This window comes from Cherax quadricarinatus, chromosome 91, assembly GCF_038502225.1.
Source record: "Cherax quadricarinatus isolate ZL_2023a chromosome 91, ASM3850222v1, whole genome shotgun sequence".
Taxonomy (NCBI): Eukaryota; Metazoa; Arthropoda; class Malacostraca; order Decapoda; family Parastacidae; genus Cherax; species Cherax quadricarinatus.
In genome coordinates, this window is record NC_091382.1 from 13,811,376 (window position 1) to 13,838,027 (window position 26,652).

Consider the following 26,652-nt stretch of genomic DNA (forward strand, 5'->3'; position numbering starts at 1 on the left):
CTTTCCACACACCTGACATGTGCCTCTTTTCTCATTGTTGGGTGCACTGTTTCCCTGGCTTTGTGGCTGGCTGGCTGCATCATCTGCCATACCTCAAACTGTGTGGTAAGCCCAGGCTGAAGGGGAAATGGCTCATTGCACATACTGCATATGGTTCATGATGGTGGTGGGAGGGAGCAGAGGGGCTCCCATACTTATGGTGGGTGGTGGAGGAGAGGGAGGTGTAGAGGATGTGTTGAGTGAAGCAGGCCTGACAGGGTAGGGCACTCACTGCCTCCCACGACACGTCACAGTACATCACTATGTCTGTGAACTGCCTCCCACTGTAAATGACACCCTGTTATACCCTATACATACTATGCACATAACATGCACATGCTAACCACATACAGGTCTCCCTCAACATTCACGTTTTCCACTTTTGCAGGCTTCAAACATTCGCGAATTCCCAGCTGCCCAATCATATTTATAATATGTCATTACATATGTTAGGAATTGTGGCTTTGGCAGAGTTTGCTTGGAGATAGGACAAGATAGTCCTTCAGTATGACACAAATATCAACTCTGTGGCTTATTTATCTATCACAATTCATCTAATTAGGCATAAACAATATTAATAACATAGAAACATGACATATACTCTAGAATGAATAAAATACATCATTAAGTATGTCACGAGTGCTGTTGTGTTGTTGAGTGTATAAAGGCCACTGAAAGATAAGTCTTACATAGTGGTGGTGGAGGTGGCAGCAGAGGCAGTAGAGATGGCGGTCTTGTCAGTTGCCCTATATAACTCCAACAACATTGGAGGAGTTAAGTTTGTGCTGTTCTTTTCCTATCGATTAATCACTTAACTTACTTGTTACACTGTTAATGCTATACTTTATCACTGGCTGGCGCTATAGCCTTTATTGACTAGTACTGCTTTAGTATCATACATATCGTAGAATCACTGAAGAAGGCACATTCTTCCCTCTCTCTTCCTCCTCCACTTAGGTACTCTGCTACAAATTCTTTCATGAAGTCTATGGTCTTTCTCACCTTCTTTACCTAAGGGCTGGCACTAGTACAATATTTTACGATGTTTTCATGTGTTTTATGATTATTCATTGTTCAATAGGTTAAGGAAGCAGTATTGTTAGGCTAAGTAAATGCTGTTAAATTAGACACATGTGCTATTATTATATTTCCCTACAATATATTGGTGCACCAAACATTCACGATTTTTAAACATTCGCGAGGTTCTTGATCCCCTAACCCCTCAACCTCTGCCTCCTCCTCTTCCATGAGGCCACCCCTCACCGACCTCTCCTACCCATATGACCATTATGTTTCCTCTTTGACTTCACGTACACAACACTTTTCTTGATTCTGGAGGAAGAGAGGAAATGCATAGTCTTATAGCCTTTTCCAAAGCGAGCTGCAGGTATTCACACACCAGCCTGTTGATGTTAATCCTGGTAGGTGTTCTTGATTTGATATTGTACCAAAACCACAGAGCAGGATGCCCACAGCCTCTCTCTGGCAGAAGTGCCAGTTATATGTACAGTGGTACCTTGAGTTTTGAACAGCTCCCAACTCGAACACTTGTGTAAGTGTATTTTTGTAAGAGCTTTCGTAAGTATATTTTTGAGGGTCTGAAACAGACAAATCTAATCTACATTATTCCTTATGGGAACAAATTCTTTTGGTATCTACACTTCTACACTCGAACAGCCTTCTGGAACGAATTAAGTTTGTAACTCGAGGTACCCCTTTATATATATATATATATATATATATATATATATATATATATATATATATATATATATATATATATATATATATATATATATATATATATATATATATATATATATATATATATATATATATATATATATATATATATATATATATATATATATATATATATATATATATATATATTTATTTATTTTTTATTTTATTATCATATGGCCGTCTCACACGATGGCAGGGTGGCCCGAAAAAGAAAAACTTCCACCATCATTCACTCCATCACTGTCTTGCCAGAAGGGTGCTTTACACTACAGTTTTTAAACTACAACATTAACACCCCTCCTTCAGAGTGCAGGCACTGTACTTCCCATCTCCAGGACTCAAGTCCGGCCTGCCGGTTTCCCTGAACCCCTTCATAAATGTTACTTTGCTCACACTCCAACAGCACGTCAAGTATTAAAAACCATTTGTCTCCATTCACTCTTATCAAATACGCTCATGCATGCCTGCTGGAAGTCCAAGCCCCTCGCACACTAAACCTCCTTTACACCCTCCCTCCAACCCTTCCTCGGCCGACCCCTACCCCGCCTTCCCTCCAATACAGATTTATACACTCTCGAAGTCATTCTGTTCTGTTCCATTCTTTCTACATGTCCGAACCACCTCAACAAACCCTCCTCAGCCCTCTGGATAATAGTTTCGGTAATCCCACACCTTCTAATTTCCGAACTACGAATTCTTTGCATTATATTCACACCACACATTGCCCTCAGACATGACATCTCCACTGCCTCCAGCCTTCTCCTCGCTGCAACATTCATCACCCATGCTTCACACCCATATAAGAGTGTTGGTACAACTATACTCTCATACATTCCCCTTTTTGCTTCCACGGACAACGTTCTTTGTCTCCACAGACTTCTAAGTGCACCACTCACCCATTTCCCCTCATCACTTCTGTGATTCACCTCATCCTTCATAGACCCATCTGCTGACACGTCCACTCCTAAATGTCTGAATACATTCACCTCCTCCATACTCTCTTCCTTCAATCTGATATCCAGCCTATCGTCACCTAATCTTTTTGTTATCCTCCTCACCGTACTCTTTCCTATATTCACTTTTAATTTCCTTCTTTTACATACCCTATTAAATTCATCCACCAACCTCTGCAACCTCTCTTCAGAATCTCCCAAAAGCACAGTGTCATCAGCAAAGAGCAGCTGTGACAACTCCCACTTTGTGTTTGATTCTTTATCTTCTAACTCCACACCTCTTGCCAAGACCCTCGCATTCACTTCTCTTACAACCCCATCTATAAATATATTAAACAACCACGGTGACATCACACATCCTTGTCTAAGGCCTACTTTTACTGGGAAATAATTTCCCTCTTTCCTACATACTCTAACTTGAGCCTCACTATCCTCGTAAAAACTCTTCACTGCTTTCAGTAACCTACCTCCTACACCATACACCTGCAACATCTGCCACATTGCCCCCCTATCCACCCTGTCATACGCCTTTTCTAATTCCATAAATGCCACAAAAACCTCTTTAGCCTTATCTTCCATACATTTATTAAATAATTGCACCAACCACTCCAAAACTATATCCCCACCTGCTTTTAACATTTCTATCTTTATCCCATCAATCCCGGCTGCCTTACCCCCTTTCATTTTACCTACTGCCTCACGAACTTCCCCCACACTCACAACTGGCTTTTCCTCACTCCTACAAGATGTTATTCCTCCTTGCCCTATACACGAAATCACAGCTTCCCTATCTTCATCAACATTTAACAATTCCTCAAAATATTCCTTCCATCTTCCCAATACCTCTAACTCTCCATTTAATAACTCTCCTCTCCTATTTTTAACTGACAAATCCATTTGTTCTCTAGGCTTTCTTAACTTGTTAATCTCACTCCGAAACTTTTTCTTATTTTCAACAAAATTTGTTGATAACATCTCACCCACTCTCTCATTTGCTCTCTTTTTACATTGCTTCACCACTCTCTTAACTTCTCTCTTTTTCTCCATATACTCTTCCCTCCTTGCATCACTTCTACTTTGTAAAAACTTCTCATATGCTAACTTTTTCTCCCTTACTACTCTCTTTACATCATCATTCCACCAATCGCTCCTCTTCCCTCCTGCACCCACTTTCCAGTAACCACAAACTTCTGCTGAACACTCTAACACTACATTTTTAAACCTACCCCATACCTCTTCGACCCCATTGCCTATGCTCTCATTACCCCATCTATCCTCCAATAGCTGTTTATATCTTACCCTAACTGCCTCCTCTTTTAGTTTATATATATATATATATATATATATATATATATATATATATATATATATATATATATATATATATATATATATATATATATATATATATATATGCAAAACAACCACTGTGAAAGAATAGAGAAGTTTCAAGCGCTTCTTGACTACTCACATTATCAAGGATAATGTGAGTAGTCACGAATGCGCTTGGAACTTCTCTATGCTTTCACAGTGGTTGTTTTGCATATATATATATATATATATATATATATATATATATATATATATATATATATATATATATATATATATATATATATATATATATATATATATATATATGTATATATATATATATATATATATATATATATATATATATATATATATATATATATATATATATATATATATATATAAATTCTTTCTTTTTTCAACACACTGGCCGTATCCCACCGAGGTGGGGTGGCCCAAAAAGAAAAACAAGAGTTTCTCTTTTTAAATTTAGTAATTTATACTAGAGAAGGGGTTACTAGCCCCTTGCTCCCGGCATTTTAGTCGCCTCTTACAACACGCATGGCTTACAGAGGAAGAATTCTGTTCCACTTCCCCATGGAGAATATATATAAATACATATATACATATATATATATATAAATATATATATATATATATATATATATATATATATATATATATATATATATATATATATATATATATATATATATATATATATATATATATATATATATATATATATATATATATATATATATATATATATTTATATATATATATATGTATATATGTATTTATATATATTCTCCATGGGGAGAGGGCCTGAAAAAGAAATACTTTCATCATTCACCCAATCACTACACTATAGTTATAAAACTGCAACATTAACACCCCTCCTTCAGAGTGCAGACACTGTACTTCCCATCTCCAGCACTCAAGTCCGGCCTGCCGATTTCCATAAATCCCTTCATAATCATTACCTTGCTCACACTCCAGCAGCATGTCAAGTCCTAAAAACCACTTGTCCCCATTCGATGTTAACGTGCTCATGCATGCTTGCTGGAAGTCCGAGCTTCTCAAACACAAAACCTCCTTTACCCCCTACCTGCAACCTTTCCTAGGCTGACCTCTACCCTGCCTTCCCTCCACTACAGATTTATACACTCTGGAAGTCATTCAATTTTGTTTCATCCTTTCTACATGTCTAATCCACCTCAAGACCCCCTCCTCAACCCTCTGAACAGTAGTTTTGATAATTCCACATCTCCTAATTTCCAAACTATGAATTCTCTGCATTATACTCACACCACACATTGCCCTCAGACACGACATCTTCACTGCCTCCAGACTTCTACTTGTTGCAACATTCACCACCCATGCTTCACATCTATGTAAGAGGGTTGATATAACTATACTCTCATTCATTCCCATCTTTGTTTCCATGGACAAAGTTCTTTGTCTCCACAGACTCCTCAGTGCACCACTCACCTTTTTCCTTTCATCAATTCTATGATTCATCTCATTTTTTACAGACCCATCTGCTGACACATCCATTCCTAATTATCTTAATACCTTCAAGTCCTCCATACTCTCTCCCTCCAACGTGATATCCAATCTTTCATTACCTGATTTTTTGTTATCCTCATCACCTTACTCTTTCCTATATTCCCTTTCAATTTTCTACTTTTATATACCCTATAAAACTCACCCACCAACCTTTGCAACTTCTCTTCAGAATCTCCCAAAAGCAGTGTCATCAGCAAAGAGCAACTCTGACAACTCTCACTTTGTGTTAGATTCTTCATCTTTTAACCGCAAACCTCTTGCCAGCACCCGAGCATTAACTTCATTTACAGCCACATCTGTAAATATACTGAGCAACAATAGTGACATCATACATCCTTGTCTGAGGTCGACTTTTACTGGGAAATAATCTCCTTCTCTCTTACATACTCTAACCTGAGCCTAACTATCCTCATAAAATCTTTTCACTGCTTTCAGTAGCCTACCTCTTGTTCCATACATCTGCAACATCTGCCACATTGACCACTTATCCACCCTGTCATACACCTCTTCGAAATCAATAAATGCCACAAAAACCTCTTTACCTTTATCTAAATACTGTTCACCTATATGTTTCACTTGGCCTACGCACCCCCTACCCTTCCTAAAGCCTCCTTGTTCATCTGCTACCCTACTCTCTGTCTTACTCTTAATTCTTTCAATAATAACTAAACCATATGCTTTACCAGGTATACTCAACAGACTTATTCCCCTATAATTTTTGCACTCTCTTTTATCCCCTTTGCCTTTATACAAAGGAACTATGCATGCTCTCTGCCAATCCCTAGGTACCTTACTCTCTTCCATACATTTATTAAATAATAGAACTAACCACTCCAAAACTATATCCTCACCTGCTTATAACATTTCTATCTTTATCTCATCAATCCCAGCTGCCTTGCCCCCTTTCATTCTAGCCACTGCCTCACAAGCTTCCCCCACACTCACACCTCCCTCCTCCTCACTCCTACAAGATGTTATTCCTCCTTGCCCTATACATGAAATCACAGTTTCCCTATCTTCAACATCTAACAATTCCTCAAAATATTCCCTCCATTTTCTTGATACCTGTAACTCTCCATTTAATAATTCTCCTCTCCTCTTTGTAACAGTCAGATCCATGTGTTCCCTAGGCTTCCTCAACTTATTAATCTCACACCAAAACTTTTTCTTATTTTCAACAAAATTTGTTGATAACATCTCACCCACTCTCTCATTTGCTCTTTTTCACAATGCTTCACCACTCTCCTAACCTCTCTTTTCCTCTCCATATACTCTTTCCTCCTTCCATCACTTCTACTTTGTAAAAACCTCTCATATGCTAACTTTTTCTTTCTTACATCATCATTCCACCAATCATTCTTCTTCCCTCCCGCACCCACTTTCCTGTAGCCACAAACTTCTGCTGAACACTCTAACATTACATTCTTAAACTGACCAAATACATTTTCATCTCCATTGCCTATACTCTCACTAGCTCGTCTATCCTCCAATACTTGTTTATATCTTACCCTAACTGCCTTCTCCTTTAGTTTATAAACCTTCATCACTCTCTTACCTGCTGCTTCCATTGTCCTTGTATCCCATATATATATATATATATATATATATATATATATATATATATATATATATATATATATATATATATATATATATATATATATATATATATATATATATATATATATATATATATATATATATATATGAGAGACAGAGAGAGATTGCAGTCAGCAGGATTCAAACCTATTTCAGGGGTGTCTGGCAAGGTTTCCCAGTAATACTCTGCTTCACTCAGCTTAAGTCTCATTGTGATTCTTAACTAAACTAGTCATTTACAGATGCTTCATATTGTTAGGTAGCCTGGTTGACCACAGCCTGGTTGACCACAGCCTGGTTGACCACAGCCTGGTTGACCACGAGATGTTTCTTCCTAATGCCGGGCACATGTTTATAAGAAACATTTCTAGCAGCCAAGTAGACTACCTGGTGGTGTGAAGATTCTCTAGGTGAGTGGTTTAATTTAGCTAGGTGAGTGGTTTAATTTAGCAACACATGTGTACAACGTCTAATATGGATATGAATCCTGCTGGCTATTGTATTTTTTGTAAATACTTTTGCTTGTTACTGGGAGGTGTATTGAGTGTACTTAAGATTGTTACTGGGAGGTGTATTGAGTGTACTTAAGATTGTTACTGGGAGGTGTATTGAGTGTACTTAAGATTGTTACTGGGAGGTGTATTGAGTGTACTTAAACTGGGAGGTGCATTGAGTGTACTTAAACTGGGAGGTGCATTGAGTGTACTTAAACTGGGAGGTGTATTGAGTGTACTTAAACTGGGAGGTGCATTGAGTGTACTTAAACTGGGAGGTGCATTGAGTGTACTTAAACTGGGAGGTGCATTGAGTGTACTTAAACTGGGAGGTGCATTGAGTGTACTTAAACTGGGAGGTGCATTGAGTGTACTTAAGATTGTTACTGGGAGGTGTATTGAGTGTACTTAAGATTGTTACTGGGAGGTGTATTGAGTGTACTTAAGATTGTTACTGGGAGGTGTATTGAGTGTACTTAAGATTGTTACTGGGAGGTGTATTGAGTGTACTTAAACTGGGAGGTGCATTGAGTGTACTTAAACTGGGAGGTGCATTGAGTGTACTTAAACTGGGAGGTGCATTGAGTGTACTTAAACTGGGAGGTGCATTGAGTGTACTTAAACTGGGAGGTGCATTGAGTGTACTTAAGATTGTTACTGGGAGGTGTATTGAGTGTACTTAAGATTGTTACCGGGAGGTGTATTGAGTGTACTTAAGGCTCACTGGTGAGGCTGGTGTTAGGCAGAAACAGGGTTGAATTTACCAGTTTAGAGTTATTATTAAACAAATGCTCATTTTAAAGGCCAGCTTTATCTAAAGTAATCTAGAAACTCTGGGATACTGTCCACAAAAGTATATAAAAAGTAATTTCATAAACAACAAAAACTAGGTTTATAAATAAATGACTGTCTTTGACCAATAGGATTTCGGTATTTTTCTTCTTACTTTCCCACAGGTAAACCTAGCTGATGGTGGTATTATTTTTATGGCATTCCCAGTTCTTTATTCTAGCATTCTGAATACTTTTTTTTTTAATAATTTGGATGTAATGAAGACTAGAAAATGCTGGTTACCAAGTCATAAGTTTTTTTTTTTTTTTTTTTTTTTTTTTTTTTTTTTTTTTTTTTTTTTTTTTTTTTTTTTTTTTTTTTTTTTTTTTTTTTTTTTACACAGGGTTTGACAAGGTTAAATATCCTTAGCTTTATTGACAAGCTATTTACAGGGTAAGGATTCCTAACTTTATTGGCAAGCTAAGAGCTGTTACCTACATCAGCTCATTTGAAAGCATTTTTATTGTTATGAGACATACAAATAGGGAACAGGATGAAGTTGGAGCTATCTGTGGGCCAGCATTTTATCTCATCAACTGACTTTATCTCGTTGACATCATTATGCTGTACGAATGTGTTCCATACTCGAGTCATCCTGGGTATATATGATCTCAGATGGAGTGATGTTCTGGAGAAGGGTACAGCCAGAGTGAAGGTGCTGCTTTCTGCCCGTCTTGTGGCATAAAAGCTTGTTTCACGCTGTCCTCGAAGTGGATCCAAGTGTGGTACTTTGACAATATTGGCCTTGTACATAACAGTAAGGCCACCCACATGCCTCCTGTGTTGAAGGCTCTGCTGAAATGACAGATCTATCCAGGATGGGTCCAGGCTAGAGATGAGACGTCTTGCTCTGTTCTCTACTCTGTCAAGCAGTCACAGATGAGAGGGGGGAAGGCAAACCAAGAAAGTGGAGCATTCTCAAGGTGTGAGCGTACTTGTGCCTCGTACAGATTCTTGCAAAGCCTACTGTCAAGCAGATGCAAGATACGGCGAAGTGCTGTAAGCTTCCTGGCTGCCTTGTTTGCAAGTTTTATAACATGGTTCTTAATGGTTAGTTTGGAGTCAAATTTCACCCCAAGGATATCAACTTCTCCAGGTGCCAACACCCTCCCATTCATCCTTACTACTGCACCAGCATTACCATCATGGTGCCTAGAGACCATCATCATTTGCGTTTTCTCAGGTGCAAATGTTACTTGCCATCTATTTCTCCAAGCTGATGTAGCTCTTAGCTGGTGATTGATGTAGCTTAGAGCAGCTGGCATTTCTTCTCTTGGATAAGTGAATGTCAGTGTACAGTTGTCTGCATATGTATGTGCTTCTGGGATGAGATGAAGAAAATCGTTGCAATAGACATTCCCAACACGCTTCCTTGTGGAACACTTGCCCCAATAGGATGTCTTGCTGATTCCGTTCCATTGAGAACTACCCTTAGAGGTCTACCATGAAGGTAATCACTGAGGAGACATAGCATAGAGCCTGCAATTCCCAGTGCTTGAAGTTTTGCTAAGAGGCCCTGGTGCCACATCCAGTAAAATGCACTAGCAATGTCCGGTGCTATCACACAGCTGACTTTGGATTCATCCAGTGACTGGTGCCACTTAGTGGAGAGGTTTAACAACAGATCAGCAGCAGAGTAACCTTTCCTGAAGCCATATTGACGATCACAAAGCAGTGAGTGGTAGTCAAAAAACTGTCATTTGTCTTGAGATTATTGTCTCAAGGATCTTACCAGTGTTTGACAGGCTTGACAGTGGTTTATAGTTGCTGATTTGTGCTCTGCTCCTCTTTTTGTGAACAGGGACTACATTTGCCTCTTTCCACAGAGAGGACCATTTACACTGTACTAGGCAGTGCTGAAAGATGCGAGTTAGAGGTGCTGCTAGCTGGTCTGCACATCTTCTCAAAGTGATTTAAGAAGGAAATGCACCTCCTCCTGCCTTATTGTCACCACTGACAGTTTTGACACAGTTCTTGCAGCTAGCCAATAGGGTCCCTTGCTGGATCAGGAACTAGTATTTTGGTGGAATGTGCTTGGCAAAGAGGTCCGCATTCTCTTGACTACTAGTAGATGTAGTCCCATCCTGTCGATTTGTAGGTGGAATGAGTTCATCAGGCAGATAACCTTGTCTGTCCTTGACCAGGGACCACCAGATTTTGCAGCCTACCCTACCTGATGCTAGCTTTCTTTTTGTGTCCACCTCCTATTTAGCGATGGCCCACTTTTGAACGTCACTCATATGCCTACAGGCTTGCCTGTACAAGTTCCTGTTATAGGTGGTAGGATGTCTCTTATACCTTCGCCATGGTTTGTACTTAGCAGTAGCAGTCCTTCTACAATGAAAGCCAAACCAAGGCTGATCTGTAGGCTTCGTCACATATTACCGGTGAGGAATGTGTTATTGTTGTAGATTAAGGATGTGTCCAGTGAAGGTTTTCACTTGGTTGTCATCATCCCCTTGGAGAAGAGCATTCCAATCAGGGGTGGCGAGCTCAGTTGTTTTAATATTAATGCAGAGTTTTATTAAATAGTTTTACATTAGGTTATTATTTACCTTTCTTAAAGTGATTTTGAAATGTGTAACCTTAGAATAAGTTGAATGATAGTCTTGAAAACAGGTTTTCCTGGATTTGATATTTATTGACAAGCTCTCTGACACTAATTGATATTGTCTTAGAGACAAGTCTTCCTCCAGTAACTGTTTTTGTTGTGGCTTGTAAAAAAATACTTGTCCAACAATAGCCATTGTTGCAGTAGAAGTAGTATCAGCTATTATTTTATCTTGTAAATAAATTGACCAGAAGCAGCTGTTGATCACATAACTAAAATAAAACTCGTCTTGTAATAGCTCATACGACTGTAGACTGGCTGATAGCTAAGGCTTTTTTTCAACAGGAGTCTCTGTTGAGTCATGTATTCAAGCTGACTTGCATTAGCCCTGTTGTTATCTTATAGACAAGTTGTCTTAAAATAGTTCATACTGTTGTGACTTGTAGAAAAGTTGCGTTGCTATACCTCTTATGGTTCCTTGTAGATAAATTGTCTTGCATTAGCTATTAGCATTGAGTCGTGTCTTCAGGTTGTTAGTAACTGCTACATTTTTGTTAACAAGTTGTCCTACAATACCAGTCAATGTTGTTTTGCATGCAAAATGTCCACCAATAGATAGGTTGCTCTGCAGTAGCTGGTAGCACTGTGTCTCGTAGACAAACTGTAGCCGTTACTGTCTCATGAAGAAGTTCTCATGCAGTAGCTTTTGCAGTCTTGTAGGGAAGTTGTGCCGCAAAATCTGTTGCTGATATGTCTTGTAGAAAAAATACCTCGCAAAAGCATTTAGTGTTTTGTAGAAGTTTTCATGCAGTAACTACTAATATTTTGCCTTATAGGTAAATTGTTCTGCAAAAGTTGTAAACAAGATGTCTTGTTCATAGTAAACAGCAGTAGTGGTTACTGCTGTTTCCTATGAACAAGTTCACCTGCAGTATCAGTCATTGTATTGTAGACAAACAGTCATGAAGTATTTGTTACTCTTCCATATTGTAGAAAAGCTGACTAGCAGAAGCTGTTGCTGTTGCTTCTTAAAGATAAATGGTTCTGCAGTTTCTCACTCATGTCTTGTAGACAAGTTGCTCTACGATAGCTGCTGCTACTGTAGGTAAGTTAATCTGCAGAAGCTCTTACTGTTGTGTCTTGTAGAGAAGTTATCCAGGAGTAACTCTGTCTTCCAGAAAGGTTGCCATACATTTACTGTTGGCATTGTTTCTTATAGCTAAATTGTCCCTTTGTAGCCGTGACTCCCCTCTAAACTAGTTGTTTAGCAGTAGTTGTTGCTTCTGTGTTACCTGTGCAAGTTGTTTAGCAGTAGTTGTTACTTCTCTGTAACTTAAATAAGTAGTTTAGCAGTAGGTGTTACTTCTGTGTAACATATACTAGTTGTTTAGCAGTAGGTGTTACTTCTGTTTTACATATACAAGTTGTTTACCAGAAGGTGTTACTTCTGTGTTACATACACAAGTTGTTTAGCAGTAGGTGTTACTTCTGTGTCACATAAACAAGTTGTTTAGCAGTAAGCATTACTTCTGTGTTACATATACAAGTTGTCATCTACTGTTACTGCCTAATAGATCAGTAGTTTATAGTAAACATTGCCTGGAGTTTACCTGGAGTTTACCTGGAGAGAGTTCCAGGGGTCAACGCCCACGCGGCCCGGTCTGTGACCAGGCCTCCTGGTGGATCAGAGCCTGATCAACCAGGCTGTTACTGCTGGCTGCACGCAATCAAATGTACGAGCCACAGCCTGGCTGGTCAGGTACCGACTTTAGGTGCTTGTCCAGTACCAGCTTGAAGACTGCCAGGGGTCTGTTGGTAATCCCCCTTATGTATGCTGGGAGGCAGTTGAACAGTCTCGGGCCCTTCACACTTGTTGTATTGTCTCTTAACGTGCTACTGACACCCCTGCTTTTCATTGGAGGGATGTTGCATCGTCTGTCGAGTCTTTTGCTTTCGTAGAGAGTGATTTTCGTGTGCAAGTTCGGTACTAGTCCCTCTAGTATTTTCCAGGTGAATATAATCATGTATCTCTCCCGCCTGTGTTCCACGGAGTACAGGTTCAGGAACTTCAAGTGCTCCCAGTAATTGAGGAGTTTTATCTCTGTTATGTGCACCGTGAAGGTTCTCTGTACATTTTCTAGGTCAGCAATTTCACCTGCCTTGAAAGGTGCTGTTAGTGTGTAGCAATATTCCAGCCAAGATAGAACAAGCGACCTGAAGAGTGTCAACAAGGGATTGGCATCCCTAGTTTTGAAGGTTCTCATTATCTGTCCTGTCATTTTTCTAGCATATGCAATTGATACAATGTTATGGTCCATGAAGGTGAGATCTTCCGACATGATCACTCCCAGGTCTTTGACGATGGTTTCTCGCTCTATTTTGTGGCCGGAATTTGTTTTGTACTCTGATGAAGTTTTAATTTCCCCATGTTTACCATACCGGTGTAAGTGAAATTTCTCATCGTTGAACTTCATATTGTTTTCTGTAGCCCATTGAAAGATTTGGTTGATGTCCGCCTGGAGCCTTGCAGTGTCTGCAATGGAAGACACTGTCATGCAGATTCGGGTGTCATCTACAAAGGAAGACACGGTGCTGTGGCTGACATCCTTGTCTATGTCAGATATGAGGATGAGAAACAAGATGGGAGCGAGTACTGTGCCTTGTGGAACAGAGCTTATCACCGTAGCCGCCTCAGACTTTACTCTCTTGACTACTACTCTTTGTGTTCTGTTTGTGAGGAAATTATAGATCAATCTACCAACTTTTCCTGTTATTCCTTTAGCACGCATTTTGTGCGCTATTACTCCATGATCACACTTGGCGAAGGCTTTTTCAAAGTATGTATATATTACATCTGCATTCTTTTTGTCTTCTAGCGCATCTAGGACATTGTCGTAGTGTTCCAGAAGTTGATAAAGACAGGAGCGACCTGCTCTAAACCCATGTTGCCCTGGGTTGTGTAATTGATAAGTATCTTGGTTGGTGGCGATCTTGCTTCTTAGGAACCTTTCAAAGATTTTTATGATGTGGGATGTTAGTGCTATTGGTCTGTAGTTCTTTGCTATTGCTTTACTGCCCCCTTTGTGGAGTGGGGCTATGTCTGTTGTTTTTAGTAACTGAGGGACGACCCCCGTGTCCATGCTCCCTCTTCATAGGATGGTAAAAGCTCGTGATAGGGGCTTCTTGCAGTTCTTGATGAACACGGAGTTCCATGAGTCTGGCCCTGGGGCAGAGTGCATGGGCATGTCATTTATCTCCTGTTCGAAGCCATTTGGCATCAGGATAACGTCAGATAGGCTTGTGTTAACCAAATTCTGTGGCTCTCTCATAAAAAATTCACTTTTATCTTCGACTCTCAGTCTGGTTAGCGGCTTGCCCAAAACTGAGTCATATTGGGACTTGAGTAGCTCACTCATTTCCTTGCTGTCATCTGTGTAGGACCCATTTTGTTTAAGTAGGGGCCCAATACTGGATGTGGTTCTCGACTTTGATTTGGCATAAGAAAAGAAATACTTTGGGTTTCTTTCGATTTCATTTATGGCTTTTAGTTCTTCCTGCGATTCCTGACTCCTATAAGAATCCTTTAGCTTAAGTTCGGTGTTTGCTATTTCTCTGACCAGTGTCTCCCTACGCATTTCAGATATATTAACCTCTTTTAGCCACTTTGTTATTTTTTTCTGTCACCTGTAAGAGGAGCGCCTGTCTCTTTCTATTTTACATCTACTCCTCCTTTTTCTTAAATGAATAAGCCTTGAGCATACATCGAGTGCCACCAAGTTAATCTGTTCTAGGCATAAGTTGGGGTCTCTGTTGCTTAGTCTATCTTCCCAGATTATATCATTTAGGATTTGATTTACTTGGTCTCACTTTATTTTCTTGTTATTGAAGTTGAATTTGGTGAGGGCTCCATCGAGGCTGACCTCATTTTGTCAGTCTGGGGCTCTGTGCATACATGACTGAACCTCAATTATGTTGTGATCTGAGTATATTGTTTTTTCATATGGTGACATTTCGTATCAGATCATCATTGTTAGTGAAGATGAAGTCTAGTGTATTCTCCAGTCTAGTAGGCTCTATTAATTGCTGGTTTAAGTTGAATTTTGTGCAGAGATTTAAAAGCTCGTGTGTGTGTGAGTTCTCGTCAGAGCTGCCTCCTGGTGTTATTACTGCAACAACATTATTTGCTATATTCCTCCATTTTAGGTGCCTTAAGTTGAAATCTCCCAGGAGCAAGATGTTGAGGGCAGGAGCTGGAAGATTTTCCAGACAGTGGTCAATTTTTGACAGCTGTTCCTGGAATTGCTGGGATGTTGCATCCGGAGACTTGTAGACTACCACAATGACTAGGTTTTGGTTTTCAATCTTTACTGTTAAAACTTCCACTACATCATTTGATGCATTAAGCAGTTCTGTGCAAACAAATGACTCTGCGATATACAGGCCAACCCTCCCCTTTTGCCTGTTCACTCTGTCGCATCTGTATAGGTTGTAACCTGGGATCCATATTTCATTGTCCAAGTGATCCTTTGTTTGGGTCTCTGTGAAGGCCACGAACGTTGCATTTGCCTCTGCAAGCAGTCCACTGATGAAAGGTATTTTGTTGTTCGTTGCTGGCTTTAGACCCTGTATATTTGCAAAGAAGAATGTGATCGGATTGGTGGTATTCGTGGTACTGGGGGGGGGGAACTTTTTTCCGTCACTAGTATCTGTATCTGTTGGTTTGGAGTAGAGGCCATCGACTGTGGTTCCACTCCAGAAATGACTGGATTTGGTGTACGATTTTTGCAATTTCCTGCCAGTTTTTATTCCTTCCTGGCACTAAAAACCTCTCCCTCTTGAGCGGTTGTGACTACCCAGGTTTTCCCATGGCCTGGATGTTTTGTATCTTTTTGTTCCCTTTAGATGGTGTACCTGGCAATTTAAGTTATAGCACAGTCTTTCCTGTACTGAAGAGGTACACATTTCAGGGTGAAAAAGCTTACAGGAAAGGAGTTTGCATTTTCCTGTTGTCACATGGGCACGGCATTTTCAAGGTGGTCAAAGTTGCACGTCTCATCTGTTTTTTCCCGATTTCCTACGCCTACAGATACCAAGTGCATAGTATGTGCACAGACTTGGTTTCCGTTTGCCTTGGGTTTCTGTGAGTGTATTCCCTGTTAGTGCATGTTTACCTGTGTCTTTCCTATCCTCACTAGTACTAACAATTGAGCTATCACCAGTTGTTTCTGGTAATATATCCTCACTATTGATAGTGGAGTCCCCTTGTTTGCTGTCTCCTGTGGTATTACTAGTTTGTAATATTGGATTTATCGTGCCCTTGACTACATTTGTTTCCCCGCTACAGCTCCTGTCTCCCTTGAGGTCATTTATATGCATTCCCTCATGTGTACATTTACTGACTACCTGGACAGAACCTCCAGCCTCACCATTACTGTCTCCCAGGACAGTACCTCCAGCCTTACCATTACTGTCTACCAGTCCCACATTTACTGTCTACCAGGGCAGTGCCTCCAGCTTTACAGTTTCTGACTACATGGCCAGCACCAAGGGCGATACCATCCAGCCCAGACTTTTTATTTTCTCATCTGTTATACAAAGTTTCCAGGTTTTCTATGAAGGCAGCTTTGGTGTTATCCTCTTTTAATACCAATGTGATTTTAGTCCACAGATTTATCTCATTTGGGCATACCCAAAAACACTTCCCTGATTTAATACAGCTTGTAGCTAGTTCTTGGATATCTGCACAAGGGGCGTGACACCAATTTTTACAAAAATGGCAATTTATCCATGTGGAAGCTCGTTTGTTTTATTTACTGCAGACTATACAGAGCTTCATAATGTGATTTGAATGGTTGATTTACTATAATTCTACTAGTAGCCCCTTGAATATTCTACTAATAACCCCCTTAAAGTGAAGATCTGGCTATTTCTATTTCTATTTCTAACTGTACTTGTATATTAGGACAGCTTACTGGTGTACATTTCTGTTTTATATTTATTGTTTGTGTCTGGCATGTTGACATGTCTTGTAGACACATGTCTTTCAGAAGCCGTTAACGTTATATCTTATAGAAAAGTTGTTTTTCAGAAAATATTACAGACAAACTGTCTATAATACAGCTTGTCTATAATGTAGGTGCATTATGCAATGATGTGTTTATTGTTAAATTCTCTAATTCTGCCCACAAACTAGCATTTTTATGCTATTATTAACTGTATGTCAGTGTCGTTTATCTGCAAATAAACGTTATTGTTTTATCAGAATGTAAAGTTCACTTTTATGCACATTTTTATATTTTTTTAACAAAGAGATGAAGATATACAATTATTTTAAAGTGTTATCTAATATTAAGGAACTTTATAACTACCATATTCCACTAGATTCCCAGCCAGAGTACAAACATTGGGCATGTTTCTTTTCACCTATTGTCTATGTTCCCCATCAGTAAAATGGGTACCTGCGTTCTAGTCGACTGGTGTGGGTCGCATCCTGGGACACTGACCTAACTTACCCGAAATGCTGAGCATAAGAAGGGGCTTTCTATATAGTAGTATGTCACTGATGTCAGCTACGCCTGTATACCATGTACATGTACTTGTAGTAAAATAAAGATATTATTATTATTATTAAAATGAAGACAATAAACAAAAGCATTCATCATACCATTGGTAAAAATATTGTAGACATCTGATGGAGGTCCCCAGCCAGCTTCAGTTGCAGCCTCAACAGTGACGTCGTACGACACACATTGTTGTAAGTCAGTAATTGCTGCTTCGTTGGTAGTTCCATCCACAGTTACTAGTTCAGTATCATCCTCATTCATAATGTTGATCGAGTATTCTAATATTACACCATTTTCTTCTTCAGGAGGTGACCAGGTGACATACAGTGACTGATCAGACCACGTGATGTTTGTGATAACTACAGGTCCAGGTACTGGTGTGGGGATAAAAGTGTGTTATTAATACTGGTGATGGTTGAAGCTCCAGGTACTGGTGTCAGGGATACATGTGTGTCCGTAATGCTAGTGATGGTTGAAGCTCCAGGTACTAGTGTCAGGGATACATGTGTGTCCATAATGCTAGTGATGGTTGAAGCTCCAGGTACTGGTGTCAGGGATACATGTGTGTCCATAATGCTAGTGATGGTTGAAGCTCCAGGTACTGGTGTCAGTGATACATGTGTGTCCATAATGCTAGTGATGGTTGAAGCTCCAGGTACTGGTGTCAGGGATACATGTGTGTCCATAATGCTAGTGATGGTTGAAGCTCCAGGTACTGGTGTCAGGGATACATGTGTGTCCATAATGCTAGTGATGGTTGAAGCTCCAGGTACTGGTGTCAGGGATACATGTGTGTACATAATGCTAGTGATGGTTGAAGCTCCAGGTACTGGTGTCAGGGATACATGTGTGTCAGTAATGCTGGTGATGGTTGAAGCTCCAGGTACTGGTGTCAGGGATACATGTGTGTCCATAATGCTAGTGATGGTTGAAGCTCCAGGTACTAGTGTCAGGGATACATGTGTGTCCATAATGCTAGTGATGGTTGAAGCTCCAGGTACTGGTATCAGGGATACATGTGAGTGTGATGCTGGTGATGACTCACATTCCAGGTTCTGACATATGACAATACAGTTGAAGACTATAGGTGCACTTAGTAATGTGGGGATACATATGTGTCAGCAATGCTGATGATGACTGCAGCTCCATGTATTGGTGTAGGGATACATGTATCAGTAATGTTTATGATGGCTAAAGTATCATCTACCAGTGATAGAATACAAGTGTGTCAGTAATACTTGTGATAACTGCAGCTCCAGGTTCTGCTATGGAAATTCATCAAAAGAAAAATAAAATTCCTTGAAATATAATAAAAACTAAAAATAAGAACAAAATTTATTGTATTAAGAGATGATACTGTCAAGTAAAGTCAGGCACTGTAACAGAGACCAGGTTACTAGAAGATATTGATACTGTCAAGTAAAGTCAGGCACTGTAACAGAGACCAGGTTACTAGAAGACATTGATACTGTCAAGTAAAGTCAGGCACTGTAACAGAGACCAGGTTTCTAGAAGATATTGATACTGTCAAGTAAAGTTAGGTACTGTAACAGAGCCCAGGTTACTAGAAGATATTGATACTGTCAAGTAAAGTCAGGCACTGTAACAGAGCCCAGGTTACTAGAAGATATTGATACTGTCAAGTAAAGTCAGGCACTGTAAGAGAGACCAGGTTACTAGAAGACATTGATACTGTCAAGTAAAGTCAGGCACTGTAACAGAGACCAGGTTATTAGAAGATATTGATACTGTCAAGTAAAGTCAGGCACTGTAACAAAGACCAGGTTACTAGAAGATATTGATACTGTCAAGTTAGTACTGTAACAGAGCCCAGGTTACTACAAGATATTGATACTGTCAAGTAAAGTAAAGTACTCTAACAGAGCCCAGGTTACTACAAGTTATGGGTACTGTCAAGTAAAGTTAAGTACTGTAACAGAGCCCAGGATACTACATTGCTAACTTTACTGTCAAGTAAAGTTAGGTACTGCAACAGAGACCATGGTAGTACAAGATATTGATGCTGTTAAGTAAAGTTAGTACTGTAACAGAGCCCAGGTTACTAGAAGATACTGATACTGTCAAGTAAAGTTAGGTACTGTAACAGAGCCCAGGTTACTACAGTACTAACTTTACTGTCAAGTAAAGTTAGGTACTGTAACAGAGACCAGGGTACTGCAAAATATTGATACTGTCAAGTAAAGTTAGGTACTGTAACAGAGACCAGGTTTCTACAAGATACTGGTACTGTCAAGTAAAGTTAGGTACTGTAACAGAGACCAGGGTAATATAAGATATTGATACTGTCAAGTAAAGTTAGTTCTGTTACAGAGACCAGGTTACTATAAGATATTGATACTGTCAAGTAAAGTTATGTACTGTAAGAGAGACCAGGGTAATAAAAGATATTCATACTGTCAAGTAAAGTTAGTACTGTAACAGAGACCAGGTTACTACAAGATATTGACATTGTCAAGTAAAGTTAGTACTGTAACATAGACCAAGTTACTACTAGATATTGCTACTGTCAAGCAAAGTTAGCTACTGTAACAGAGCCCGGGTTACTACAAGATACTGATACTGTCAGGTAAAGTTAGGTGCTGTAGCAGAGCCCAGGTTACTACAAGATATTGATACTGCCAAGTAAAGTTAGGTACTATAACAGAGCGGAGGTTACTACAAGATATTGCTACTGTCAAGTAAAGTTAGGTACTGTAGCAGATCCCATGTTACTACAAGATATTGATACTGCCAAGTAAAGTTAGGTACTATAACAGAGCCCAGGTTACTACAAGATATTGCTACTGTCAAGTAAAGTTAGGTACTGTAACAGAGACCAGGTTACAACAAGACATTGACATTGTCAAGTAAAGTTAGTACTGTAACATAGACCAAGTTACTACAAGATATTGCTACTGTAAAGTTAGATTCTGTAACAGAGACCAGGTTACTACAAGATACTGATACTGTCAGGTAAAGTTAGGTGCTGTAGCAGAGCCCAGGTTACTACAAGATATTGCTACTGTCAAGTAAAGTTAGGTACTGTAACAGAGCCCAGGTTACTACAAGATACTGATACTGTCAAGTAAAGTTAGGTACTGTAACAGAGACCAGGTTACTACAAGATACTGATACTGTCAAGTAAAGTTAGGTACTGTAACAGAGCCCAGGTTACTACAAGATACTGATACTGTCAAGTAAAGTTAGGTACTGTAACAGAGCCCAGGTTACTACAAGATACTGATACTGTCAAGTAAAGTTAGGTACTGTAACAGAGCCCAGGTTACTACAAGATACTGATACTGTCAAGTAAAGTTAGGTACTGTAACAGAGCCCAGGTTACTACAAGATACTGATACTGTCAAGTAAAGTTAGGTACTGTAACAGAGCCCAGGTTACTACAAGATACTGATACTGTCAAGTAAAGTTAGGTACTGTAACAGAGACCAGGTTACGACAAGATACTGATACTGTCAAGTAAAGTTAGGTACTGTAACAGAGCCCAGGTTACTAGAAGATACTGATACTGTCAAGTAAAGTTAGGTACTGTAACAGAGACCAGGTTACTACAAGATACTGATACTGTCAAGTAAAGTTAGGTACTGTAACAGAGCCCAGGTTACTACAAGATACTTATACTGTCAAGTAAAGTTAGGTACTGTAACAGAGCCCAGGTTACTACAAGATACTGATACTGTCAAGTAAAGTTAGGTACTGTAACAGAGACCAGGTTACTACAAGATACTGATACTGTCAAGTAAAGTTAGGTACTGTAACAGAGCCCAGGTTACTACAAGATACTGATACTGTCAAGTAAAGTTAGGTACTGTAACAGAGCCCAGGTTACTACAAGAAACTGATACTGTCAAGTAAAGTTAGGTACTGTAGCAGAGCCCAGGTTACTACAAGATACTGATACTGTCAAGTAAAGTTAGGTACTGTAACAGAGCCCAGGTTACTACAAGATACTGATACTGTCAAGTAAAGTTAGGTACTGTAGCAGAGCCCAGGTTACTACAAGATACTGATACTGTCAAGTAAAGTTAGGTACTGTAACAGAGCCCAGGTTACTACAAGATACTGATACTGTCAAGTAAAGTTAGGTACTGTAACAGAGCCCAGGTTACTACAAGATACTGATACTGTCAAGTAAAGTTAGGTACTGTAACAGAGCCCAGGTTACTACAAGATACTGATACTGTCAAGTAAAGTTAGGTACTGTAGCAGAGCCCAGGTTACTACAAGATACTGATACTGTCAAGTAAAGTTAGGTACTGTAACAGAGCCCAGGTTACTACAAGATACTGATACTGTCAAGTAAAGTTAGGTACTGTAGCAGAGCCCAGGTTACTACAAGATACTGATACTGTCAAGTAAAGTTAGGTACTGTAACAGAGCCCAGGTTACTACAAGATACTGATACTGTCAAGTAAAGTTAGGTACTGTAACAGAGCCCAGGTTACTACAAGATACTGATACTGTCAAGTAAAGTTAGGTACTGTAACAGAGCCCAGGTTACTACAAGATACTGATACTGTCAAGTAAAGTTAGGTACTGTAACAGAGCCCAGGTTACTACAAGATACTGATACTGTCAAGTAAAGTTAGGTACTGTAACAGAGCCCAGGTTACTACAAGATACTGATACTGTCAAGTAAAGTTAGGTACTGTAACAGAGCCCAGGTTACTACAAGATACTGATACTGTCAAGTAAAGTTAGGTACTGTAACAGAGCCCAGGTTACTACAAGATACTGATACTGTCAAGTAAAGTTAGGTACTGTAACAGAGCCCAGGTTACTACAAGATACTGATACTGTCAAGTAAAGTTAGGTACTGTAACAGAGCCCAGGTTACTACAAGATACTGATACTGTCAAGTAAAGTTAGGTACTGTAACAGAGACCAGGTTACTACAAGATACTGATACTGTCAAGTAAAGTTAGGTACTGTAACAGAGCCCAGGTTACTACAAGATACTGATACTGTCAAGTAAAGTTAGGTACTGTAACAGAGCCCAGGTTACTACAAGATACTGATACTGTCAAGTAAAGTTAGGTACTGTAACAGAGCCCAGGTTACTACAAGATACTGATACTGTCAAGTAAAGTTAGGTACTGTAACAGAGCCCAGGTTACTACAAGATACTGATACTGTCAAGTAAAGTTAGGTACTGTAACAGAGCCCAGGTTACTACAAGATACTGATACTGTCAAGTAAAGTTAGGTACTGTAACAGAGCCCAGGTTACTACAAGATACTGATACTGTCAAGTAAAGTTAGGTACTGTAACAGAGCCCAGGTTACTACAAGATACTGATACTGTCAAGTAAAGTTAGGTACTGTAACAGAGCCCAGGTTACTACAAGATACTGATACTGTCAAGTAAAGTTAGGTACTGTAACAGAGCCCAGGTTACTACAAGATACTGATACTGTCAAGTAAAGTTAGGTACTGTAACAGAGCCCAGGTTACTACAAGATACTGATACTGTCAAGTAAAGTTAGGTACTGTAACAGAGCCCAGGTTACTACAAGATACTGATACTGTCAAGTAAAGTTAGGTACTGTAACAGAGCCCAGGTTACTACAAGATACTGATACTGTCAAGTAAAGTTAGGTACTGTAACAGAGCCCAGGTTACTACAAGATACTGATACTGTCAAGTAAAGTTAGGTACTGTAACAGAGCCCAGGTTACTACAAGATACTGATACTGTCAGGTAAAGTTAGGTGCTGTAGCAGAGCCCAGGTTACTACAAGATACTGATACAAGATAGGTTACTACAAGATATTGCTACTGTCAAGTAAAGTTAGGTACTGTAACAGAGACCAGGTTACTACAAGATACTGATACTGTCAAGTAAAGTTAGGTACTGTAACAGAGCCCAGGTTACTACAAGATACTGATACTGTCAAGTAAAGTTAGGTACTGTAACAGAGCCCAGGTTACTACAAGATACTGATACTGTCAAGTAAAGTTAGGTACTGTAACAGAGCCCAGGTTACTACAAGATACTGATACTGTCAAGTAAAGTTAGGTACTGTAACAGAGCCCAGGTTACTACAAGATACTGATACTGTCAAGTAAAGTTAGGTACTGTAACAGAGCCCAGGTTACTACAAGATACTGATACTGTCAAGTAAAGTTAGGTACTGTAACAGAGCCCAGGTTACTACAAGATACTGATACTGTCAAGTAAAGTTAGGTACTGTAACAGAGCCCAGGTTACTACAAGATACTGATACTGTCAAGTAAAGTTAGGTACTGTAACAGAGCCCAGGTTACTACAAGATACTGATACTGTCAAGTAAAGTTAGGTACTGTAACAGAGCCCAGGTTACTACAAGATACTGATACTGTCAAGTAAAGTTAGGTACTGTAACAGAGCCCAGGTTACTACAAGATACTGATACTGTCAAGTAAAGTTAGGTACTGTAACAGAGACCAGGTTACTACAAGATACTGATACTGTCAAGTAAAGTTAGGTACTGTAACAGAGCCCAGGTTACTACAAGATACTGATACTGTCAAGTAAAGTTAGGTACTGTAACAGAGACCAGGTTACTACAAGATACTGATACTGTCAAGTAAAGTTAGGTACTGTAACAGAGCCCAGGTTACTACAAGATACTGATACTGTCAAGTAAAGTACTGTAGGTTACTGATACTGATACTGTCAGTAGACCAGGTTACTACAAGATACTGATACTGTCAAGTAAAGTTAGGTACTGTAACAGAGCCCAGGTTACTACAAGATACTGATACTGTCAAGTAAAGTTAGGTACTGTAACAGAGCCCAGGTTACTACAAGATACTGATACTGTCAAGTAAAGTTAGGTACTGTAACAGAGCCCAGGTTACTACAAGATACTGATACTGTCAAGTAAAGTTAGGTACTGTAACAGAGCCCAGGTTACTACAAGATACTGATACTGTCAAGTAAAGTTAGGTACTGTAACAGAGCCCAGGTTACTACAAGATACTGATACTGTCAAGTAAAGTTAGGTACTGTAACAGAGCCCAGGTTACTACAAGATACTGATACTGTCAAGTAAAGTTAGGTACTGTAACAGAGCCCAGGTTACTACAAGATACTGATACTGTCAAGTAAAGTTAGGTACTGTAACAGAGCCCAGGTTACTACAAGATACTGATACTGTCAAGTAAAGTTAGGTACTGTAACAGAGCCCAGGTTACTACAAGATACTGATACTGTCAAGTAAAGTTAGGTACTGTAACAGAGCCCAGGTTACTACAAGATACTGATACTGTCAAGTAAAGTTAGGTACTGTAACAGAGCCCAGGTTACTACAAGATACTGATACTGTCAAGTAAAGTTAGGTACTGTAACAGAGCCCAGGTTACTACAAGATACTGATACTGTCAAGTAAAGTTAGGTACTGTAACAGAGCCCAGGTTACTACAAGATACTGATACTGTCAAGTAAAGTTAGGTACTGTAACAGAGCCCAGGTTACTACAAGATACTGATACTGTCAAGTAAAGTTAGGTACTGTAACAGAGCCCAGGTTACTACAAGATACTGATACTGTCAAGTAAAGTTAGGTACTGTAACAGAGCCCAGGTTACTACAAGATACTGATACTGTCAAGTAAAGTTAGGTACTGTAACAGAGCCCAGGTTACTACAAGATACTGATACTGTCAAGTAAAGTTAGGTACTGTAACAGAGCCCAGGTTACTACAAGATACTGATACTGTCAAGTAAAGTTAGGTACTGTAACAGAGCCCAGGTTACTACAAGATACTGATACTGTCAAGTAAAGTTAGGTACTGTAACAGAGCCCAGGTTACTACAAGATACTGATACTGTCAAGTAAAGTTAGGTACTGTAACAGAGCCCAGGTTACTACAAGATACTGATACTGTCAAGTAAAGTTAGGTACTGTAACAGAGCCCAGGTTACTACAAGATACTGATACTGTCAAGTAAAGTTAGGTACTGTAACAGAGCCCAGGTTACTACAAGATACTGATACTGTCAAGTAAAGTTAGGTACTGTAACAGAGCCCAGGTTACTACAAGATACTGATACTGTCAAGTAAAGTTAGGTACTGTAACAGAGCCCAGGTTACTACAAGATACTGATACTGTCAAGTAAAGTTAGGTACTGTAACAGAGCACAGGTTACTACAAGATACTGATACTGTCAAGTAAAGTTAGGTACTGTAACAGAGCCCAGGTTACTACAAGTACAAGAAATCATCTTGATTGTATTAAATATTTAAAATAAATTCTTTCCTTAAAAATAATCATCATAAGAAAAATTAAATAAATATCTCTTTAATGAAACGATTATTAATTAATAATTTGTTTATAAATTCAGCTGCCGGAATGTTCTACATGCAATGTTCAAATTGATCTCTGTCTAACTCAGAAAAACTTTCCTGAGTTTTTATTTTGCCTGAACTCGTATAAAAACTCATTATTTAATGTTAGATAAGACACATATGCAACAGTTAGGTATCTTTATTTCGAAACGTTTCGTCTACACAGTAGACTTCTTCAGTCGAGTACAGAAAAGTTGATAGAAGAGACATGAAGACGGTGTAATCAGTCCATCGCCCCTGAAGTTTTGAGGTGGTCAGTCCCTCAGTCTGGAGAAGAGTATTGTTCCATAATCTGAAACAATATGGAGATGAAGTGACAGGATGGAGTCTTATATACCGCCAGGAGGTGAGATGTAGGCCACTAGTAGAGGTAGGAATGTAGTCATTGGGAGGTCAGGTCCCTCTAAAATCCAGCCATTCTCACTAGTAGAAGTTGTCCAAGTTGTTTTCTGTTCTGTACCAAGATACCATTGTGTTGCAGTGTCTGACAGAGTGAACATCAAAACTGTTAGATTTGAGATGGACGTGACCTCCCAACGATACATTCTTACCTCTACTAGTGTGCTACATCTCACCTCCTGGCAGTATATAAGGCTCTATCCTGTCACTTCAACTCCATATTGTTTCAGACTATGGAACAAAAC

At 39.3% G+C, this 26,652-nt stretch overlaps 1 protein-coding gene across 1 annotated transcript in view; it reads right to left on the reverse strand.

Moving 5' to 3' along the window:
- Positions 1–26,652, reverse strand: part of LOC138855365 (phosphatidylinositol phosphatase PTPRQ-like) — a 122,639-nt gene that overhangs the window by 77,235 nt on the left and 18,752 nt on the right. Inside the window, exon 4 of the mRNA XM_070104418.1 lies at positions 17,764–18,036. Within this exon, the coding sequence (XP_069960519.1) occupies positions 17,764–18,036 (273 nt within the window). The remainder of the gene's footprint in view (positions 1–17,763; positions 18,037–26,652) is intronic.